Source organism: Solanum tuberosum, unplaced genomic scaffold (assembly GCF_000226075.1).
Source record: "Solanum tuberosum cultivar DM 1-3 516 R44 unplaced genomic scaffold, SolTub_3.0 scf00285, whole genome shotgun sequence".
NCBI lineage: Eukaryota > Viridiplantae > Streptophyta > Magnoliopsida > Solanales > Solanaceae > Solanum > Solanum tuberosum.
The window spans coordinates 748522-769969 of NW_006239208.1; the positions used below are offsets into that span (position 1 = coordinate 748522).

General features: G+C 33.5%; 1 protein-coding gene across 1 annotated transcript; it reads left to right on the plus strand.

The window, feature by feature from the left end:
- The first annotated feature begins 420 nt into the window (after window positions 1-420).
- Window positions 421-14406, plus strand: LOC102587646 (protein S-acyltransferase 8-like). The gene is made up of 5 exons (XM_006358990.2): window positions 421-859; window positions 8388-8573; window positions 12089-12391; window positions 12486-12719; window positions 13570-14406. Exons 1-5 carry the CDS (start codon window positions 821-823, stop codon window positions 14074-14076), a joined length of 1269 nt encoding a protein of 422 aa, XP_006359052.1. The 5' UTR covers window positions 421-820; the 3' UTR covers window positions 14077-14406.
- The last annotated feature ends 7042 nt before the right edge of the window (window positions 14407-21448 follow it).

Consider the following 21448-nt stretch of genomic DNA (forward strand, 5'->3'; position numbering starts at 1 on the left):
TATCGATATAATGCGAGGTTAATTTACTGACGTAATTAACTTGACTTTTTCCCCCAAAAGACGAGAAGACCTTTGATCTGAGCCGGGATCGCTTTTCTTTTGATTGTTTTTTTAGCTCCTTTTGCCATGAATATTCCTTGCCATCCTTAAGAAAACATTTAACATCTTTGTTTATATATTTTTCTTTCTTTATTAGAGTATGGTTTTTTTCCCTTCTAACATTTTCGATATGACAAGAAGTATTCATACATCTAGGCTGTCCAAAATCTTAAACAAATCTAAATGGCCAAAAATGACGGTCTAAAACTATTCTGAAAATCATGTCACTACTAAAAATAGTGACCTAAGAAAGACAAAATTAATGTAATAAATTAAATTTTCTTATAACTTTAAAAAGTGTTTAGTCTTTTTCGAAACCATTTCAATTTTTTTCTAAAAATAACAATTCCCAAAAACATAAAAAAGGGGATTTTTTTTTTTTTATACCAAAAACTCCAAAACCGCCACCACCACCCACCACCTTCTTCCGTCCTTATACCCACCCCTCAAATTCTCTTCTTCCCCATATTCCAAATCAAAATCCCAGAAAAACCCTTTAAGGAATGCTATTTATTTGAGCATTTGGTTCACAAATCGCATGAATTTGTTGAGAATTTACTGAGAATTTTCGTTCTTTGTGTTTTTGGTGTTGGATAGGTTTTGAGGGAGGAGGAGGAGGAAGAGGAGGAGGAGAAAATGAATCTTCTTAAGTTTCAAGTCTTTGACTCTGTTCCAGCCTAAGGTTTGAAAGGTCGTAGTACGTGGGGTTGAGGCGTGCCCCATGGCAAAGCGCGTGTACCAAGTCTGGAAAGGAAGCAATGTGAGAAATTTCTCTTACTTTCTTACTTGTGATTGTTTCAATTTTGTTTTTTTCTGATGTTTTTTCGTTTGTTATGGTTTGAATTTTTCTGGGTTTTGCTTGAATTTTTAGTTAGGGTATTGTTTGATGTAGTGGGATTCAGGCAATTTTTTGTTTTTTTTAAGCAACTTTCCAGTATCTAGGGTTATTGATGAGCATTTAATTTAATTTTTTTGGTCAGCAACAATGTGTTAATATCATTATTTTAGAAATGAGCTGTATGAGTGAGGAGAATAATAAGTTTTTGGGTGTGTGTATCAGTTGCTTTCTTAAGTTCTGCATAAAGATCAAATTTTAATTGCTTAGTATGATATATTTGCAGCTTTGAGTTATTCTAATGGCCTTTAAAATGTTAAGTTTTGATCTGAACTGTAAAGAATGTTACTCCTCGGCATTCTTTTTATTTTGGAACTCTTGGGATTTGCATCAGTTAAGCATCTTATCCCGCATGCTGGAGCTACTGCTGATTGAGAAGATGTTTTCCAGACAAGTGTCTGCAAGTTCTTAACGTTCATAAAAATCTGAAGAAAATTGTTGAAACTCTTCTTTGAGGTTAAGACATAGCTTACATATGTGCACATTCAATAGATACACCCGCACACAGTTATGTATAATGAAAGATTCTACCCAATGAGGAAAAATAGAAGAGCTTTATCTTCAATAATACTTGAAATGTCATATTCCAAGAAAGGATTTTTTTGGTGAATATGGCTGCTAGTTACTTAGGTATCTGATCGTGTCACATGGACTTCCGAATTCTTGTTTGACATATAGAAGGTATTGCTGCTAACTGTCTTTCTTTTCTTTGTGACACGTTGAGCATGAATAGTGCAAATGTATATCTCTCTGAAGACACAGTAGGCAACCCTAAAATTGAGAAGGATTTCAGAGCTTTTTTGTTTTTTAAGGGTTTGTTTGGTATGTAGAAACAAAACAACAACAACAAATCTAGTATCTTCATTCATAATTGTATCTCTCCATCCATCTCATCATACTCACATATGCTACTTTCATCTTCTTGGTAGGCAGAAAATGTTTTCCAGTTTTTTCATGTTTGGCTTAAATGTTTTGAATTTTTTCTCTCTTAATAATACATTTTTCTTTAATTTCTGTAAAATAACTTCCTTGCCAAGAGGAGGGAAGTCATTTCCAAAACTCTTCCATGCTACTTCCAACATATGGTTTCCATACCTCTCCCACCCCAACTCCACCCTGAAAAGATGGTTAATTTTTCACGTTATAGTCTTTGGAATATATAGTTTTCTTACTTATCAAGCACCAAAAAAACATACGAAGAATCATTTATGTTTTCTGCGATTTTCAAACAACTATTAGAATTGAGTTGAGTAGCAAAATGACATTTCTCTTAAAATCAAGGTGCATTGTTTTTATAGAAGTCAAGCGGGGGTGAGATTTGTGAAAAGTACACTTTTAAGTGTGTGATATTGGTAGGATAGAACGACAAAGATGTAGGGACACTTGGTTAAAGTTAAAGTCCTGAGGAAACATTCTATCTTGTTGGACCACGTGGCAATGCTTTTTAAAGTGAAAAGCACATAAAAGCAACAAGATTCACGGGGCTTGAAGGGGAAAAGCAATAAGTGAGCTGCACACTTCCTTGAAGTGAAATGCAAAGTAGATTTATATGAATTTAGTAGCATACTGATTAAATTTCAATTAAAATACCCCCTTTTCCCCAATTTTGTGTCATTTTTTCCTTTTTAGCTCTCAAAAAGAATGACATATGTTCATATTTAGAAATAATTTAACTTTAAACTTAAAATTTTACCCTTGAAGAGATATTTATAATCACAGAAATGTTCATGACTTTTTTTTGAGAAGGTAACATGTTGTATGTATTAAACACAAAACAATACATGGGTTGTGCTGAAACCATATATACAAGTGAGCGAAAGAGAGCAAAACCATCCTCTTGTTCTGATAGGAACCTAATGTGTTTAAGTTACTGTGTTCTCAAAGGCAATCACCTTTGGTGAGAGGCGAGGTGAAGCGAAGGCTTGGCGCCTATTCCTGGTGAGGCATGGCGATGTGGCAAGGGGAGGCGACACCATTGCTGCCTTCTTTTTAATTTTTCAATAACAGACATGACTTAATAATTAAAAGGCAATATTAGGGTTTTTAAAAACAGACATACTTGCGACTCTCTTCTCCAATTTTCTCTTCAGCACGCGACTCTCTTCTCCTCAGCTTCAGCCTTCAGGTACGTCATCTTCTTCTTTCTTCTCCTCTGCTTCGCGGCTTCTCTTCAGCCACAATCAACTTTTTTTTTTGAGACGGTAACAATAATCAACTTTTTTTTTGCTTCTTCTTCTTCTTTCTGGCTGGTCACTGTGTAGTTAACACTGTGCATAGCTTCTCAAACACCCTTTGATTGAGCTCCATCCATATGACATAACTACATTCAGCGTACATTGCTTTGAAGATGTGAGCTCTCATAGCACCCAAGGGTGTGGGCTTAGTGGTCAATGAAGTGGTTGAGAACCCTGAGGTCTCAGGTTCAAAACTCAGTGAAGAAAAAACACTAGGTGATTCTTTCCATCTGACCTAGCCTTGGTGGAAAGAATTACCTGGTACCCGTTGCTTGAAATTAGTCGAGGTGCGTGGCCCAGACACCACAGTCATAAAAAAGAAGATGTGTGCTCTCATGGTTCTTCCTTTTTCATTTTGGATTACCCATGTCAGATGTTACTCCCAATCATTTGTTAAGCATCCCTGTTGTTGAATCCATCTCAGGATCTCGTCCCACACTTGCTTAATGAATGTACAACTCATAAACAAGTGGTCTCTGGTCTCCCGTTGAGCATGACATAAACATTCAAGGTCAACTGCCATACCCCATTTAATAAGCCTATCAATGGTTAAAAGTTTCCCTTGTAATTGCAACCACATGATGAATTATGCTTTGGGTCTGGCATCATTCTTGTACATCACACATCTCCAGGGAACTTTAGGGAGGTCAGGTAGCAATTGGGAGTAGATTTGTTTAGTTAAGTTTTCAATACCTATTCAAATCTACACTTGTGACAAAGTATATCTTGCTTCCCAAATTTTCCGGATGATCCAGTAGGCCTATTGTGGTACTCTGACATTATCAATCAGTTGGCCTTTGAGATAAAACTCATGAATCCACTTGATCCATAACTTGTCTACCTTGTGAGCTAGATCCCAGTAGTTTTTTGCTAAGGCATCTTTATTCCACAGCATAATGTTAGTGATATTTAGACCTCCAAAAACCCTGGGTTTACATACCTTCTCCCATGCGACAAGACCCTTCTTAGTGACCGTGTTAGTTCCAGACCAAATAAAACTCCTGCAGTATTCTTCTATCAATTTGAGAACCTTAACATGCATCTGAAATAGTTGAAACCAATAAGATTGTATTCAAAATACTCCAGATTGAACTAGCTGTGCTATTCCGGCATATGAGAGGTTTTTTGATGTCCAAGATCTAATTCTGGCCACTATATTTCCTATTAGAGGTTGCATTGGATAAAAGATATTTTCTTGGTGGATAGTGGAACTTCAAGATACTTAAAAGTTAACTCACCAGCAGGTATTCCAATCATATGCACAATTCTATCCCTTTCCTTCTGAGCAACTCCACCAAAATATATAAAGCCTTTTTTTGTAAATCTGCTTGCAATCCTGATGCGTCTGAGAACTGCTTGAAAGTCTGATGCAGAGTAGATACTGATCTGAGATCTCCCCTAGCAAATAATAAAAGGTCCTCAGGGTAGATCTGGTTGCACCAAAAACAAAAGAGCTTACAGTTAAGTTTGATCTTCTCCACGGTGTGGTTGCTGTTCTCAAAGCATCTAGCTCCATCTGTTTCTGTCAACTACTCCAGCTCTAGCAATTTCCCAACTAAAAAGAGCTTCAGTAATCTTGCTAGGCATTGTCCAGGCTCTGCCTCTGAGATAAATGATCTTCCATAACTGATCAGTTATCCTACAGTGCAAGAATAGGTGGTCAACATTCTCTACCTCCTTTTCTCAAAGAAAACATCTTGAGCAGAGAGTCCACTTCCTCTTGTTTAAATTTTCATGTGTGAGCATAACTTCTTTTGCCAGTAACCATGAGAAGCATGCAACTTTGTACAGTATCTTGGTCTTCCAAGTATGTTTCCAGGGCTAGTTGGTGGCTTGAGTTCTTGGTTGGTTTATCATTTTGTAGGGTGCATTAACACTGAATCTTCCACTGCTATGTCCCTGACATCTCAGAGTGTCATCTCCATTCTGAGTTCCTATGAAATTATCCGGTTGTTTGTAGAACTCAAAATCATTGTATTCATCTCCCAATCATTCAAGTCTCTTCAGAGTATCAATTCCCAACCTTGAGGTGACCACATTTCAGCTATGGATCTCTATTGGTGATGAGCTAGAGCATCTATGTCAGTGAATAAATCTTTCAGAGCTCCATTCCCTAGCCAATTATCATTCAGAAGGATGTCCTTCTACCATTTATCACTGTGATAGAGACTTTGGATTTAGAGCTATCCATCTAAGTTGCTCGGACTCTTCACTTTTGGTGCCGCACCCGTGTCGACACGACTTGGGTGTGGGCGTGCTATCCGTGTCCTATTTGGTCAACCAATTTTGGGTACTTTGACCAAAATCAATGGGAAAGTCTGGACAATTTTAATGATTTCTGTAATCACTCCTTTTCCTTTGATATCCTTCCAGGATTCTCCTCAAGTTTTCCACATAATATCTCATAGTTTAGATTTTATAGCTCTATTTTTAGATGTTCTAATTATTTTTAGGCGAATCTCGGCACCCATATCCATACATGGATTCATATCCTCGAATTTTAAAAATTAGATCATGAAGGATCCGATCTTTAGATCCGCACCCGTATCGGACATCCGCACCCGAGTTAGCTGGCCATAATACCCTTATAGACCTCCTAAGACTAACTCCAGGTTTTGAGTTGACTGGTTTAGTCATCCAGCTGTCTTCTACTTCATATTTGGCTTTAATCACCTTGCTTGATAAACTCTAAAGGGTTGTTTGGTATAGTGTATTAGGAAAATTGTGCATTAGCTTTGTGTGTTACTAATACCTTGTTTGGCACTCTTTTTCAACCTATGTATTAGTTATACACTCTATTGTGTAATAAGGTGTGTATTACTAATAGTCTAATACCATGGATTTTTTGGTATTAGTAATGCAATGGTTTTAATGCATGCATTAGCATGATTAATGACCCAATTGCCCCTTAAAACCTTATTACATCTTTTCCACCATAATTTGTGGATGGTATCTTTGTAAATAATTTTTGTTTATGCTATGCATGCTATTTTTAATGCATCAAACCAAACAATGCATAAAAATAATCTATGTATAATTAATGCAAGCATAGTTAATACATGCATTACTAATGCACTCTATTTAACATTATTCTTATACATTACCAAACGACCCCTAAGGGTCTTGAGAGTACCTCTATAACCACTTCATATTTTTACTTTTTTATTGGCTCTTTTCAAAAGTGGTAAGATCAGGTGAATCGAAAATTTGAGGGCTTTGCTGTGAATCTTCAAATTTCTAAATCCCAATCCTCCTTGAGCCTTGCTGAGAAGTACCTCTTTCCAATTGTCTAGGTGATTGACCTTTTTGTTTTTTGTTTTTACCCTGTAACAGAAAGTTCCTTCTTATTCTCTCCAGTCTTTGAACGACCCCCACAGTAATGGGAAAAAGGGACATCATATAGGTTGGTAGTGAGTCTAATACAGAGTTAATCAGAGTGAGCCTTCCTCCCATTGACAAAAATTGGCACTTCCATCTTGAGAGTTTTTTCTCACATTTCTCCAGGACATCGATTCATATTCCGTAGATCTTGACTTGTCCCCCAGTGGCATGCCCAGACAAATAGTGGGAAGAGACCCCACTTCTCCCCCCGGATTAGTGCCAAATCCTCCATGTTTGATACTCCATTAATTTGGAAAAGATGACTCTTTCTCCAATTAATATGCAACCCATAAATTCCTTCAAAGAAAACCTGTATAATTCTCAAAATACTCAATTGTTCCACTTCTGCATCACAAAAGATCAAGGTGTCATCAACATCTTGAAGATGTGTAATCTTGTGATTGTTGTGTGCATTCACGGCTATCTCAAAATGATTAGATAGTTGCTAGCAACAATAGAAGGGTTAGGAAGGGAATTAGGTGTTACTCTGGGGGCCTGGCCAAATGAAATACTATTCGTTAGTCAACCCAGAGTGGATTTTATCCTCTTCTTGATGAACTATGGCCAGTTGGCCTTTACCTGAAGAAGTATAGTTGGAATAGAATTGTTTTAACACTCTTGCCCCTGCACTGAAGGTGATCTCAACATGGTACATATGCCCTAGTACACTGACATGCTTCTTAAGGTTCCGCTAATGTGTGCTTTTCTCGGTAGTTATTCGTGATTAGAATAAGAAAAGGTGTAGCTATCTTCCTTTCTAGCAGTCTTGCTAGACTTTCTTGAATGTTAGTAGCACTTGAATTCCTATACTGAAAGGTTGCTTATTCATAAAATTAACCTCAAGTCTACTTATCAAAAAATAAATAGAACTTCAAGTTGAATGTTTAATATCACAATCGGCTCATCATGGGCCCTTGGCCCATTGATTTCATTATTTTCCTATTTTGATAAGCAAATATTGGTCGTATTAGAATCCAAGTGCTAAGCTTATGCTTGACATTGCAACAGTAGGGATGACCGGGTAGAAAGAAGGGGAATCCCCTCATAGAGAAGAGAAAACCCTGTATAAAAGTCACATTTGTAAATATTAATGTAGTTTATCAGGCTGTTTTTCTCATAAATATCTTCTTTGTGCGGGGACCCCTCTACGCTGGATGCCTGGATCATTGACTTTTGGCGCCTAAATTCCTTTTGTATCGGCTTTTTGTTAGTAACATCCCCCTGAGTTTAACAATTAGATTTGTTCTGAACAGAGAGAAGTCTTGAAAAATAAATTGGAGAAGATTGCCATCGAAGATTAACAATACCAATAGAAGGAATCAGTATACCTGCTACGTACATTTTCCCTTTTGCTTACGCCACTCATCCTCATTCTCATGACCACCCAATAGTTGTTGCTACCATGTGTAAATCTCTGTCTGCGCTCAAGCCTTGTAGAAAATATTTTAAATTTAGACCAGTTTTTGAGTACTGGTTAAGACCACCGAGCCGAAAATAATATAATATAGGTGAGATCATTTGCACTGATGAGTGATGATTGCAATGAAAACAAATTCTTCATTTTTTTGCCTTGAAATTGTCTCTTGATCTTCCATCTGTTCCTGTCAATCAAGGATGGAAAAGATAAATCATTTTTTAATATTTTCATTTGCAGCAACAACAGTGGAGCTATTCATTTGTTGCGTCTGTAACAAATCAGTAGTCGCATGCCATGCTATACTTTTTGCTTGGGGTTTCATCTGCCTTCTTTTTTTAAACTCATTTCCTGTCTCTTTCAGTATTTTTTTCTAGGTGGAAGGTTGATTTTTGGGCCGGATGCAAAGTCGTTGCTTATCAGCTTATTGCTTATCATAGTGCCCGTCACTGTTTTCTGTGTGTTCGTTGCAAGGCATTTGCGCCATGAGTTCCCATCGTACAATGCAGGATATGCTATTTTGGTAGTAGCAATTGTTTTCACCATCCATGTAAGCTGTACAGTACTTTTTTCACCAGTAGGGATAAAAAGTGTGAAAGTTTGTTTTGCTTTGAATTCTTCTGGTTTTTAGCTAGTGGCTAGTTGCTGCCTTGCTGGCTTGCTGCATTTCATTTGTCCATGGATATTGAAACATTTGCATCTAGGATTTATTTGTCCCTATGTGTGTGTGACTGTATTTTCATTCTTCTGATTATTTATTTGCTTTTACTTTATCTTTTTTTACAAATAATTGTAAGAATTTTGTGATTAGATTTTGCTATTATGATTTCCAGTTGTTTTTTTTGTGGGTGGGTATATTATCTGTAGTGCCAAGGGCAGTAAGATTTCTGGTTAGAGTATGTTTTTTATTTCATTTTACTCCGTGATCATGGATTTTCTATTTTGGGACAATTTAATATATACACAACAAATAAATTACTTTACAACAAATACAGACATAATTTTTTTACATAAAAAATAGCCCAAAAACAAAAAAAAAACGCTAGGTTTAGCCACGCGGGAACCGTGGCTAAATGGGAGAAAAACTGTGGGTAAACTGCATTTTTTGTATCTCAAGATATTTCTCACATTAAATAATGAAAACAACATGATGGAGCAAATTCCAACTCTTCCATACACGTGACAAATTTCAACAAAAATAATTGTTGTACATGTAATGTATCAATATTGCATAAATAGTAATGCAATGTATTGATCTTGTATATAGTGTATAATCATGCATATATGATGTATATCTATGTATAAAAAATATACATACATCCATATGCATTGTTTGTACAATACATTATATAAAGGGCTAACCATATGCATTGTTTATACAATACATTATATAAAGGGCTAATTTTGAATATATACAATAAAGTTATAGTTTACAATAAATATAGTCATGTTTTTCAAAGGTTATAGGAAGTATACATACAATCTATAGTGCCACAAGTCATAGAAAGTATCATTGATTATACAATATAGCTTGCCAAAAGTCATACGTCATACAAAGTAATAAATATACACTGACTATACAATATAGTTTGTAAGAATTTATAGGACATACAAAGTAATAAATATACACTGACTATACAATATAGTTTGTAAGAATTTATAGGACATACAAAGTAATAAATATACACTGACTATACAATATAGTTTGTAAGAATTTATAGGACATACAAAGTAATAAATATACACTGACTATACAATATAGTTTGTAAGAATTTATAGGACATACAAAGTAATAAATATACACTGACTATACAATATAGTTTGTAAGAATTTATAGGACATACAAAGTAATAAATATACACTGACTATACAATATAGTTTGTAAGAATTTATAGGACATACAAAGTAATAAATATACACTGACTATACAATATAGTTTACTTATACATTGAGCTATAGACTGACTGTACTTTATGATACACTCAAATGATACACTCAAAAAGCTGAATAGAGCATAACTATACATGAAGTATATACTAACTATTCATTCTCGATCAACTCAAAATCACCTCTAAGCAGTCTTAAATTTTAGATATGAAACCCTCTCAATGTTTCGAGTATTTGATATAAATTCGCTCGAAACAATTCACGTTTGTGGTACGTTAAGTTTTTAAATCAAGCAAGCTTTGAAACTTTAATGGCTGATTGATCTTGGAGGAGGAAGGAAGGAAGGAAGGAAGGAGGAAGAAGAAGAATAATAAGAAGAAGATATAATCTTATTAATCTTCAGCTGATTCATATTGATTTTAGAGTTAGTAGCGATTGAATTTACTGTCTTTTTGACGGACTTTCACTTTTTATCTCGTTCTTAAGAGCCATAGCTTCTTGAAGAAGAAGATGCTTTAATGGCTGATTGGAGCAACTACGAAGAAGAAAATGACACATGAAGAAGAAAAAGGAGGAGGCCGAAGGATGTAGCAGAAGAAACGCGTGGCTATTATTTTTTTTGGAAAAAATAGGGCTGAATGGCCATTTTAGGTAATTTAAATAAATTGGGCTAGTAAGATGGTAAGTAGACCTTATGGGCAGACATTTTGCATAATTTTCCCTTTCTGTTTTCTTAGATCTTTTAGTTACATCGTTTCAAGACTTCGTCTTAGACCTAATTACTGAAGATGAAGAAGGTAAATAACTAAAAAGATCATCTTAAAAAACAAAACTAAGAAGAATTAACCTAAATAGCCGTTACCCAACAGTTCTATATCTGATAGTATAGATGATTTATTTTTTTGGTTAGGCCTCATTTGTTTGCACTTAATAGAGGTCGGAAATCCAGTCTACACCATTCTGACCGTAAAAATACACTTCTTTTTTTCTCTCCATAACACCTCGTCTCTTTCGGCAAAAAGCAATTTCTCCACTCCCTGCTTATCTTTCACCAACTATCAACCAGTCAGCCAAATTTTTCATCGATAAGATTCCCAATTTTTTATTTGACATTATATATCTTGATTCCACTTTTTCAATGGTGATTTGTAGTTTCGAAATTAAGGGTTTAAAAAGACCCATTTCAGATATAATTTAACGCGTGGCTAGAAGGATGCATTGATAAAGATGACGGGTTTGGATGGGATGGGTAAACTTCATTAGAACAATGAACAAGGATGCTTGCACGCCCTTCAATATCATAAACATAAAAAAATTGAGAAATTTTGGCCATGGCTCATTCCATTTTCTTGTTTTACCTCTCTTTTCTGTTCTATCGGGACAATTAAGTTTTTTGAACTGATGAGAAGTGGAATCTTTACTTGTAGAGTGATGTAGATAAATTTGTACTTACACCTTTTGAATTTCTAATAAACTATTCCTAAGTATGTTTTCTGACAATTGTAGTAGATGCCAGATTCTGTAGCTGCATTTAATTGATAGGGCTTCAACTCTTGTCACTAAATAAAATTTTGTAAAGAAAATGCATATTGGATATTTTTTTATTAAAAGATTAAATTTATGTTGGCTCTTCTTTGAATACATATGTTACAACAATTATTTAATTGATATAAAGTTTGATCATTTTAAAAAAAAAATTTGAATTGTATGTTTGAATTGTGCACATTCAGATGTTGAAATCTAGACACTACATCTTAGTATCCAGATATGCATTGAGATTCAGACGTCTTAATCTTAATAAAAACAAATGAGACCTTAATTTCTTCTTTGTTTGGACTGTTGGAGGTTGCACTATTTTGCTAGTAGACCCTGCTGAACATGTGGAAATGTCAAGCACATATGGATATGTTTTGTCAGCTCTCAGATTTTGTTAGTGAAACTTCAGAATGTGATTGAGGTTACTTGTTTTATCATTGTGTTTCGGATAGATTTAGCTGAATGCAGTACTTCTGAAAATAGTTGCCTTATAATTTGTTCTGATAGTTTCTTTTTATGTTGAACTATGTACTGTTATTGCCTCTCTCCTTGAATCACTTTTTGATAATCCGAAATAGTGTAGAGGAATAATGAATAAACTACAAGCTGTGGCTTAGAGGTTCCATGAATTGATTTTGGCAGGTACTGGTGCTGCTTCTTCTTACATCAGCTCGAGATCCAGGTATTGTTCCACGTAATTCTCATCCACCAGAGGAAGAGTTCCGTCATGAATTTTCTGCATCAGTAGAGGGTGGAAGACAAACGCCCAGCCTTCAATTTCCCCGAACAAAAGAAGTAATTGTTAATGGGATGCCAGTCAGAGTGAAATATTGTGATACCTGCATGCTATATCGCCCTCCACGTTGTTCGCACTGCTCCATCTGTAACAATTGTGTGGAGCGATTTGATCACCACTGCCCATGGGTGGGCCAATGCATTGGATTGGTAGGGTATTATACTATTCACGTTGGTTTTGAGAATGTTCCGTAGTGTTTGGATCTATTGGTTTATTCTTGACAGTTCTCATTTTATTATGCAGCGTAACTACCGTTTTTTCTTTTGCTTTGTCTGTTCTGCTATGCTGCTGTGCATCTATGTGTTTGCAATATGTGCTCTGTACATCAAGGTGCTAATGGATAATAATCAAAGCACAGTCTTGAAGGCACTGAAAGAGTCACCAGCATCCGTGGTTCTAATGGCTTATTGTTTTATTTCCCTGTGGTTTGTTGGTGGACTTACTGGCTTTCACTTGTATCTAATAAGCACCAATCAGGTCAGCTGCTTTATCTTGTATTCATAATGGCGATAGGATTGGGTGTTATAGAGATTAGGGGAAATTTGATACTAATTGTGCTTCAAGATATGGAATGAACCTGTCATATGTGGTGCATTCCAAAGGCAGGCCTTTCGTGATTTGCCTCTGGCTGCTTTTATACCTTTGTTGGGACTTGGGCCTATGAATGTGCTGCTGTTGTTTTCTTTAGCAGAATATGGTAGGAAGTTTTTGATGCCTTTTTACTGACCTCGTGATGCAAGGAAAAGATGAGGAGCCTAATGTATTTACTTATAATTGCTTCTGCATTTCAGTGTACTGTTGCACAAGGGTAGGTTTAGGTTGGTGTTTTATGTTTTCTTTATTATTACAAGTTGTTCCTTTGCAATGTGTTTAATAGTTGCAGGCAGTTCTTGTAAAGGTTTTGGGCTGGTCTTGTTTCGGATTAAATGCACTCTGTTTTCTAAATTGCTTGTCTTTTCTTCTATTCATTCAAACCAACTAATCCTTTTTGGCTGGTATTCATGCATTATTATCTTATAGTCAAGTATTGTCTGTATAGTTGTTAAAGTAAATAACTTCTATACAAGGTATCTTGCTGTGAGATACCTCGAGAAGCTTGTCTAATGAATGCCCTTCTGGTTTCTGTAAAAGCCGAGTCCGATTCAGTAAATGTAGATATACCTGAATATTTGTAATTGTTTTTCTGTTTGTTTCTGTAGATGCATTTGTAGTTGCACGATAGAGAGTCTAGTTTTACTATCATGTCAACTAGAAATTTTCCTCTTGTGCTGTTTAAATATGCAACAGTCTGAGCATTCACACTTGTGTTTAACCTCTTCTTTTTCAGACAACCTATGAAAACTTCCGCTATAAAGCAGAAAACAGGATCAATGTCTATGACCTTGGTTGTGTGAACAACTTCATGGAAGTATTTTGCACAAAGGTAAAACCATCACGGAACAACTTCCGAGCTAATGTACAAGAAGAAGAACCACGACCTCCTTTGCCCACTACCAGGGAAGCTGAAGTCGACATGGGTGAGGATCATCGAGCGAAAGTAGAAGATGATCTTGAATTTGGTGGAGACCTTCTAAAGATCTCACAGCGTCATAATATTGAAGACATTGAAGCAGAGATACGGAGCCGAGGGAGTGATGTGCACCACCATAATTCGTCTGAGGCTGATTCGGTTCTTGGGTCAGATAGGCGAGCCCCCAATGTGCAAGCAGATATACGAAACTCGAGCTGGGGAAGGAGAAGTGGGAGCTGGGAAATTGCATCAGAGGTCGTTGGCATGAAATCCAATGTCACCGAAAGCAGGAGCCATGTTTCTCCAAAAGAGCAATATCAATGATTAAGGATGTTGTACAGTTGACGGCGATGGGCCTAACCTTTGGCTGCAGTTGCTTTTGCTTTCTGGTTAGAAAAGGTGCCATTGATGGTAATATGGAGCAAAATGTAACTTACTACTGTAAGGTTAAATCTGTACTACATTATGTTCTTTTCCCTTTCTCATTCACCAGTGGATACTAGCCTAATATAAATATTCTTTTGGGAAAATTAGTGAATAGATGTGTGTATTTTTTTGAATGACAAGGAAACTCCCTGTTTTGGCTTGCTGCTACTTCTTAAGTTCCAATTAGTTGGTTTGTTTTGTCCAGACTTGATGCCTCTGGAAGTTGAAGTAGTGATGGCTCTTGCACATTTTCTTCACAATATTTTGTGCCTATCAGTTAGTTTCTTTTAAATATTTTTCTCATCTTCTATATATATTATAGGGATAAGGGTCTGAAAAATATCTCAATTTTGGTCGAATTTGTCGTTGCGATACTAAACTTTCATGAGGACCTATTACCTCCCTAGACTATTTAATACCGTATTTTAAACATATATATTTGCCCACGTGGACATAAAAAATAATGCAAAATTATAAATAGTAATGTGTCCACGTGGGCACATATATACCTTTAAAATACACTATTAAATAGTTTAGGAGATAAAAAAATACTGTATTATATAGTCTAGGGAGGTAATAAGTCGTTATGAAAGTTTAGTATCGCAACAGCAAATTCGACCAAAGTTGAGGTAGTTTTTAGACCCTTATCCCTATTATAAAATTCAAAACCAATAAAAAATAAAATTTTAATTTCACCTCCACTAAGATCTTCTAGCAATTGAAACCTCACTCTTATATGGTATGAATTTAAAAAGGTGAAGTATTGTTTGTAGGACCCATTGAATCAAACATGTCATATTTATGACATATATTCACCCAATCAAGAACAATTTCTTGATCCGTTACCATAGTGGGCAACGTGGCCTAAGATTTTATTGTTATGATGGGTATTTGCTATATGGACCATCTCAAAAAAAGTTTCAAACATTAAACTTTAATTTGCCTAACACCAAATTTTAACGATGCTTATCTCCATCACCAACTATAATGAAGTAAAAATTCGTTCATATTCAAATTAGGTATCGTAATATGACTTCATATTGTTTTTAAGAGATAAATTGCAATTGTGGAAATAAAAAGTAATTGGTTGGACATCAACAGACTGTTGGAAAGTTAACTGGTAGAACATTGCAGTTAAATCACCTCTTAGCTTGATTACACTATATAAGAAGTGCATCATTTGTTGCAGGATTGGGATTTGGATACAATATTCTCACTGTTAGCTTCAAATTTGCTTTGAAAAAATGTTTTTCTTGACGCAAGGGTCTATTGAAAACAACCTCTCTAATCTGCGGAAAGAAGAATACGTTGATCCCAATACATAAAAATAAATGAGATATTCAATTTTTTTCCGATGTGTCATCATATGTATGAGCCAAATAGTATTAAAAAAATATATCATATATTATTGAAGATACAATATGTTTACACCATGATCAATCCTTCTGCAGGGATAACGATCCAACATTTCCTTTTTTCCATTAGGAAGAAAAAAACAATCCAAATCCACTGATCCATCCAAATACAATGTTCTTCTTACAGTTGAATACCTATAATTAATTTTTTTACCTTCTTGATAATTTGTCACAATTAAATCATGATATCAATAAGTTATACTAAATGAGCTGCACCAATTAATTGATTAAATAATTGAAACAATTCATTATGTATATATCTCAAATATTGCTCATGATACAATTTCATATAATCATAGAGACTTTCATCATTTTAAATCTTGCAACTACATAAATTTACATATCATTTCTTTCCTCGAAATTTTTGAAAATATGCATAGATTTTCAAGCAGTATACACTCTCATAACAAGAATATTATGTCTTCATCGATTAATTTTTCGATTCTTGCAACATTTATTTTGTTGTCCTTGTTATTCTTTCTACCACGAACAATTATTGCTACACTAGAGCCAAATTCTCCAAAATTGCTCAAGAATGCTTGTACTGGTTATACAGAAGGTTGGAATTCTTCATTTTGTTTGGAAATTATGAAATCACATCCTCAAATCGTATTAGCAAAGGATCTGTTGCACCTAACCTTATCAATCATCGAGACAGGACTTATAAATGCGATAAAAACACAAATATACATAGAAGAAAATCGTAAGGAAAATATTCAAGAATCGAGACGAGCTCTTGATCAATGTCACAATTTGTATGATCATATAATAGGTGTGTATAAGGGTGCTTTGATTCATGTTAAAAAACAAAAGTTATATGACATTGCAGGTGCTGAATTTTCAATGGCAGCTAATAACGCTGAATATTGTGAAAATTGGCTAAATATTTATGATACTATTGACGCTGACATTTCAAGTGGTAACCAAATTATCAAGTATCTTAGTTTGTCCGGATATAATGCGGTCAATGATCTTATGATCACAGATTGGATTACCAAGAGGATGTAGCAATGGCGGAGCCAGAAATTATGCTATTCTTAAAAAGTGAAAAAAGAGTTGGTGCTCGTTAGATTCAAACACACAAACACCTTAGAGTTCGTGTGAAACCACTAGGCTACACCACATTGTTGTGTGATTGTGTCAAGGGTGGGTGTCCAAAATATGTTATTTAAGCACTTCGTTTATTATTTTACTCATATATACAATATAATTTTCCGATGAAGGGTATCCAATTGGACACGAGTGTAGCTCCGCCTCTGGGATGTAGCTAGGTATTCTTCTTTGTCCCTCTTCATATTTACCTTTCCCGAAAAGAAATTAATTACTAGTTTTATCAAATTTATCATGTCACATTTTATTTTATTTTTACTTTTATTTAATTTTATTTCGATGACAAATTAAGCCATCAAAAGTACGTAATAATTAATTCACATATTTGAGGTATGCAATAACGATTAACTTCCTTAAAGAAAAAAGTAGTATATTAATAAATGTAATATTTACTAGCATTTTTGTGTTGCTTTTCAAGATCATACGGTGCACACGTAACGTATAAAGATTGGATTGATATAGTTATCTGATTTATTAAATAAACTAATTCAATTGGTGATGATGTCAGGCTTACCACAACGGTGAATTTACAGAAAATAATAGAACACGTGAATCTATAGTCTCTTCATAAAATTAAATATTTTAAGTGTATATTTTTAAAAGTTGGTATAATACTACACCTTTGCTATAAGAATATTGTTAAGTGATGTACTTAATTGAATGTTGAGTAATTTAGCTTTATTCTCACTTAACACATTTTTCAATTTTTTTTATAGGTAATATAACTATGTTTTAAATTTTTTAGATTCGTCTCGAGTTACACATACACATATCCACATCCACGAACAATTCACTTCCTTTATAAACCACCTATTTTGGAGGAGAGTAATTATTTCCATTTTTTTCTACTTCAATTGGCTGTAGATTGAATTTTTTCTCCTATTTATTTTTGAAAAAGTAAAGAAGATTTTTGAATTTTGTAGTTTTAAACTAAAATATATCAAATGTATTAAAACATTCTTTAATCTTAATCATGTGGTCTTAAACACGTTAGGTGGAAAATTAGAATTAAAAAATTTCTAAAAAAAAAGAGTTAAAGCAGACTATATAAAAAAAAAGGCCAAACGAATTGAATTAAAAAAGGATAAACTACATAACTACACATACATCACTACCATATATACTATATTTACCTCTAGTTTAAAACAATTGCACATATTACCACTTTTAATATTTATATCATATATATATTTTAAAAGATTTAATTAGATTCACAAATCCCTTAAATATGATATTGAATAATTATCTTAAATTTAAACTCCTTAATTAATGGTGTTCATTAACAAGTCAAATTCCCTTCTTTTCACATGTGTCGTTTCATTCATATCCCCACGTCCATCAACCTCCTTTCTTCCTTCACCTTCTCCCTTTTTCTTTGTTCATCCTCTTAATGCATGTTTGTATGTTCAAATCAACATTATACTTATATGTTTGTTTCTATTATTTTATTATTCTCACGTATTTTGATTTTGTATCTGAGTTAGAGTTCATAATGTTATGAAGTTCAATTTTAAAAAGTTTTACAAATTAGGTTTTATATTTTTTGATTTTGTTGTTTCTCAAACACTTTAATGGTTAAACATTCCCAAAATCGGATGATTCTTGTTAAAAGTACTACACATTAACAATATTATTCTAAATCAAACAACTTTTATTTGTTCATTTTCAATCATGAATTTCTCATTGTAGGGACTGATTCTTCATGCACCAACATTCAAGTCGAGAATAGATCTAAGTATAGGAACGCCCCAATCAAGATGAAAGAATTACATCAAGCTTTAGTTAACAGAATAAATACACCATTAGATGCACATCCGGTGCAACAAATATTGGATACACATGGTGTACATGTATTTAGTTAAGAGTTCATGTATCCGAGTTAAGATTATATGTATTGCATCTATGAGAAAAAATTTCAAATCCTTAAAAAAGGAAGAATTCTGATTTTTTTTTAATTTTTTGGATTAATGATAAGACAAATACTCTACAGTCGTGATTTGTTCCTAAATTCATGCATTTCAATTACATTTCATAGTTAGATACACATAATTATATGTATGTGCTTACTATGTATCAGAGATACAAGTTTTTGAATATAATGTATGAAATTGATACTTGATACATCAAATTAATACTAGATACATATGAAAGATACATGAAATTAAAATTAGATCATATAAATAGATACATGAAATTAATCCCAGACACATATAACACGTACACAAAATTAATACTAGATACTTGTATAATACATATGAATGTACTTATATGGTACTCATGTATCTAAGTTTTTAGTTTGTTGGATACATCATATATTGATAATAGATACATCAAATTAATGAATTTATTATTTTAAGAGTAATATAATGAAATCAATCAAATTATGTGACCAAGATATACATGTTTTTGTCTTTTATTAATAATATTAACAAATTAATTATTTCAAAGAATAATAAAAAATGAAATTAAGTAAACATAGATATACTCCTTGATTTCCGCCTTATATAAAGGAAATCAGTTACAACCAATTAATTCAAACAAATATAATGCGTACCACGATTTTAAAATTCGATAGATACATGTACCTCTTAGATTCAATCTCATGTATCATATGCATGAACTATGGTAGAGAAAGTAATATTTAAAACTATCGAGATCTTAGTAATTATGACCTAAACTAGTGGGATTTATGTAGTTTGATGCCAAACAAATGAAAGATCGGTATTTTAAGCCTCATAATAAAATATGTTAGGATTCTTACTATCACTAGACTTAAAATTAAATCATTTCTTAAAAAAATGAAAAGCATCCATTTTTATTGAAGGGTAAAAATATAAAAAAAGAGAATTGTTTCGTAAACTTTGTAGAGTTAATCTCATCCGTCAAATTTATTCTATTTGATGGTGAGATGGACTGTCATGTTGGCCGTCCATATCAATATTGATTGAAATTAATTCATATAAAAACTTATTTTTTCATTAGGTGAATCAATCAAAATCAAGAACTTGAATCTAAAACCATTTTTCTAGTACTAGATCTTTTCACTTCATCCTTCATTTTTTTCGAACATTAAAACAGATAATCTTCACTCTACTATAAAAAATATGAGTATTATAGTAAAATAGAAAACTGAATTGGAATTGATTCTGTCCAAAAATAGAGAGTTCTATATTTAAATTTAAAGAGTAAAATAAATAATAATGTTGGAGATGCTCTAACCAATGAAGAGCCCAAGGTGTCTGATTAAAAAAAAAAGAAGAGCCAAGGTGACTTTGGCGGCAAGTCACTAGATGCAATACTTTGGGGAGATAATATCTCAGATGGTCACTCAACTATGAATAGTTCTCTTAGAAAGTCACTCAACTATTCATAGTTTTCTCAGAAAGTCACTCAATTTTATTTTGTAACTCAAAAGTCACTCAACTAAGGATAATTTTCTTAGAAAGTTACTCAACTATTGGTATTTCACCTAGAAAGTCACTCAACCAATTTAAATGATTTTTCATTAAATTTTATTGAACTAAATTTTTTATTTTAAGCTAAATTTTAAGTAATAAAAAGGTACCAACTATTTCTTAAAAATTATTGAATATATATTGATTAAAGATAAAAATCCATCAAGGTGCATACTAGTAGATCTAATTTTTCTTATTTTGATTTTTTAAAATAGAAACTCAATATATATTGTCTAATACATTTTTTATTTTATTTTTTTTATCATCCCTAGGAGCTCCCACCCCTTTTGCTCCCTTGGTGACTCGAACTCGTAACCTTTGAGTTGAAAGTGAGGGGTGCTTGCCATCCGAGCAACTCCCTCTCGTCAATCATCTAATACATATTTCATTTATCTTATCGATTTTTTATCGTCTCCTTTTCTTCATCAGTTTTTCCCCCTTTTTATTGCTGCTTCTACTTCAAAATTTAATTATTGCTCCCCTCCTTGGTTCTAAATGTGTAAAGGAGAGGGGGAAATCAAATGGGTATCTTTTTTAAAAAAAATCTGCTTTTCAAAATCAACTTACCTTAATTTAAAGGTATATGATTTGAAAAAAAAGAAGAATGATTAATAAATCTACTATATATTAATAGGTACCGTTTGATTTGAATATTTTAAAATAAATAATGGGTACCTTTTTATTTGAATATAATTTTTAATAAATAATGTGTACCTTTTTATTGTTTTAAAATAAAATTTTATTTAAAAAATATTTAAATTAATTGGGTGACTTTCTAGATAAATATCAATAGTTGAGTGACTTTCTAAGAAAATTGTCCTTAGTTGAATGACTTTTGTATTATAAAATAAAGTTGAGTGACTTTCTAAGAAAATTATGCATAGTTGAGTGACTTTCTAGGAGAACTATCCATAGTTGAGTGACCATTTGAGATATTATCTCATACTTTGGGCCAAAGTAGCAAATTGGCTAATAAAAAAAAAGCAACTCTCGCATATAGCTACCATAATCAAATTAATTATTCTTCTTAGCTAAAGTTTCTATAATTACTGACCGTAGCTATATTTTTATTTTGCTACAGCGGTGATCGGCGGTATAATTCTCTTTTTTTTCCAAAGTTTTATACAAAATTGAATTCAAATTTTTTGAAAGCTAATGGAGGAAATCTCGGTTAGGAAAATGTATAACATTCCTTAATTTACGGAATATTAGCTCATTAGACTTTCCTACTAGTTATATCTTCTTCGTACAACCCAATTGATTTCATCTTAGTACATCCGATCCAATATC